Here is a 1,467-nt window from a genome sequence, read left to right as displayed (position 1 = left end):
CGGCGGCGGCGGCGGTGGTGGTGGAGGAGGGTTTGGAGGCGGAGGGCCAATGGGAATGGGAGGTCTTTTCCAAGGAGGTGTGCCAAAATTACGCCCAGTTGGAGGTAAATATTTATAATTTAATGTGATTATTTGAAAGTGTTTGGCTACAGATTTGCATGTAAAGGCTGCATCATTTTATGTCCTTCATCATTTGTGTAAATAAATAAACCGGAGAGCGAACCTGCAGTCAAAGTCCACCTCTGAAAGGGAAGTCCGTCTGTCTGATATTATCAGCCATTGATAATCTATCAGCACGTAAAGTATATAAACTGAGATAGTGGACGTTTCTCCGGAGCTTTCGCTTTTATTTCCGTTCCTCCTTCATCTTCATTTTGTTGTTTATAGCAATAAAAAAAGGCCTTATCTACGATGTGTGAATCAGCAGAGACGTTTGGATATAAAGACGGTCGGCCGGACCTCAACCTGCAGTGAGGAACGAGGGATGTGAATTATAAATGAAAGGCTTATTTTATAGATATCAAATATTAATAGAATCTGTGACTCCTGACCTCCTTACTGCGGTTGGCAGCTAAATGCTGAAGATACAAAACAGAAATGATCATCCTTTTTAATAATTATTGTGGGTTAAAGGATGAAAGTTGATAGTAAGATTATAAGAATGTGTTGAAGTAAGATTTTGTCTCGAGACAGTTGCCAGTTTTTTATTATTATAACTGTTTTATGGTTATACAGAGTTTTTAATGATTGTTTTCAGTAATAAATACAGTCAGGACATACTTTCACATGTTATTTTATATATATATATATATATATATAAGTCATATTCCTATCTGGTTATTGTATTCATTAACTTCTTTTCTCAGTTTATTTTTAAGTGTTGTACTATATCACAGTATGTCATGATATACTTTAATGGAGGCTTTATGCGAGCTGAAACAATTAATCAGCACTTTTCAAACATAAATGCCCAGAAAGTCTCCAGCTTCTGAAATGTGAGGATTTGCAGTTTTCCTTTGACTTGTGATGGTTAAAGGAAACTCTTTTAGGTTGTTGGTTGAACGTCGGCGTCGTCTTCAGGAAGTCGGATTAATTGATTCTGCAATTAAAAGTGTCGTTAACATCGCCTCTCTGTCCTTTACACAGATGGTTCAGCCGGTGGTTCGGTTGGCAGATCTGCCCTGCGGCCCCCAGGGTCCCGGCCCACGGCCCCTCGCCCCCCCGCTGTCCGCTCCAGCTCTCCCTCCCCTCCCAACAAGCCCTCTCCACCAGAGCACCAGCGCTCCCACCGCCCGTCGCTCCCTGACATCTCCCGCCCCCCCAGCAGCAGCAGCAGCTCCTCCATCGGCAGCGGGATGAAGCACAGCACCTCCGCCCCGCCTCCTCCTCCACCCTTCAACCGAGGCGGCCGTGGCAACGCTCCTCCCACCCCCAGTCAGAAAGCACTTTCCTCCTCCTCCTCCTCCT

General features: G+C 44.2%; 1 protein-coding gene across 1 annotated transcript in view; it reads left to right on the top strand.

Moving 5' to 3' along the window:
- wipf2a (WAS/WASL interacting protein family, member 2a) overlaps window positions 1-1,467 on the top strand; it is a gene marked incomplete at its 5' end in the record, with an annotated part of 6,802 nt that overhangs the window by 1,640 nt on the left and 3,695 nt on the right. Inside the window, 2 exon segments of the mRNA XM_035660113.1 lie at window positions 1-104; window positions 1,147-1,467. The exon segment at window positions 1-104 is cut by the window's left edge and continues 55 nt beyond it. Coding sequence (XP_035516006.1) covers window positions 1-104; window positions 1,147-1,467 — 425 coding nt within the window.

The sequence above is a fragment of the Morone saxatilis genome, unplaced genomic scaffold (genome assembly GCF_004916995.1).
Source record: "Morone saxatilis isolate NCDOM2014 unplaced genomic scaffold, NCSU_SB_2.0 Contig17, whole genome shotgun sequence".
NCBI classification, from domain to species: Eukaryota; Metazoa; Chordata; class Actinopteri; family Moronidae; genus Morone; species Morone saxatilis.
The sequence above is the reverse complement of the archived record's forward strand: the minus strand, read 5'-3'. Positions and strand labels throughout refer to the sequence as shown.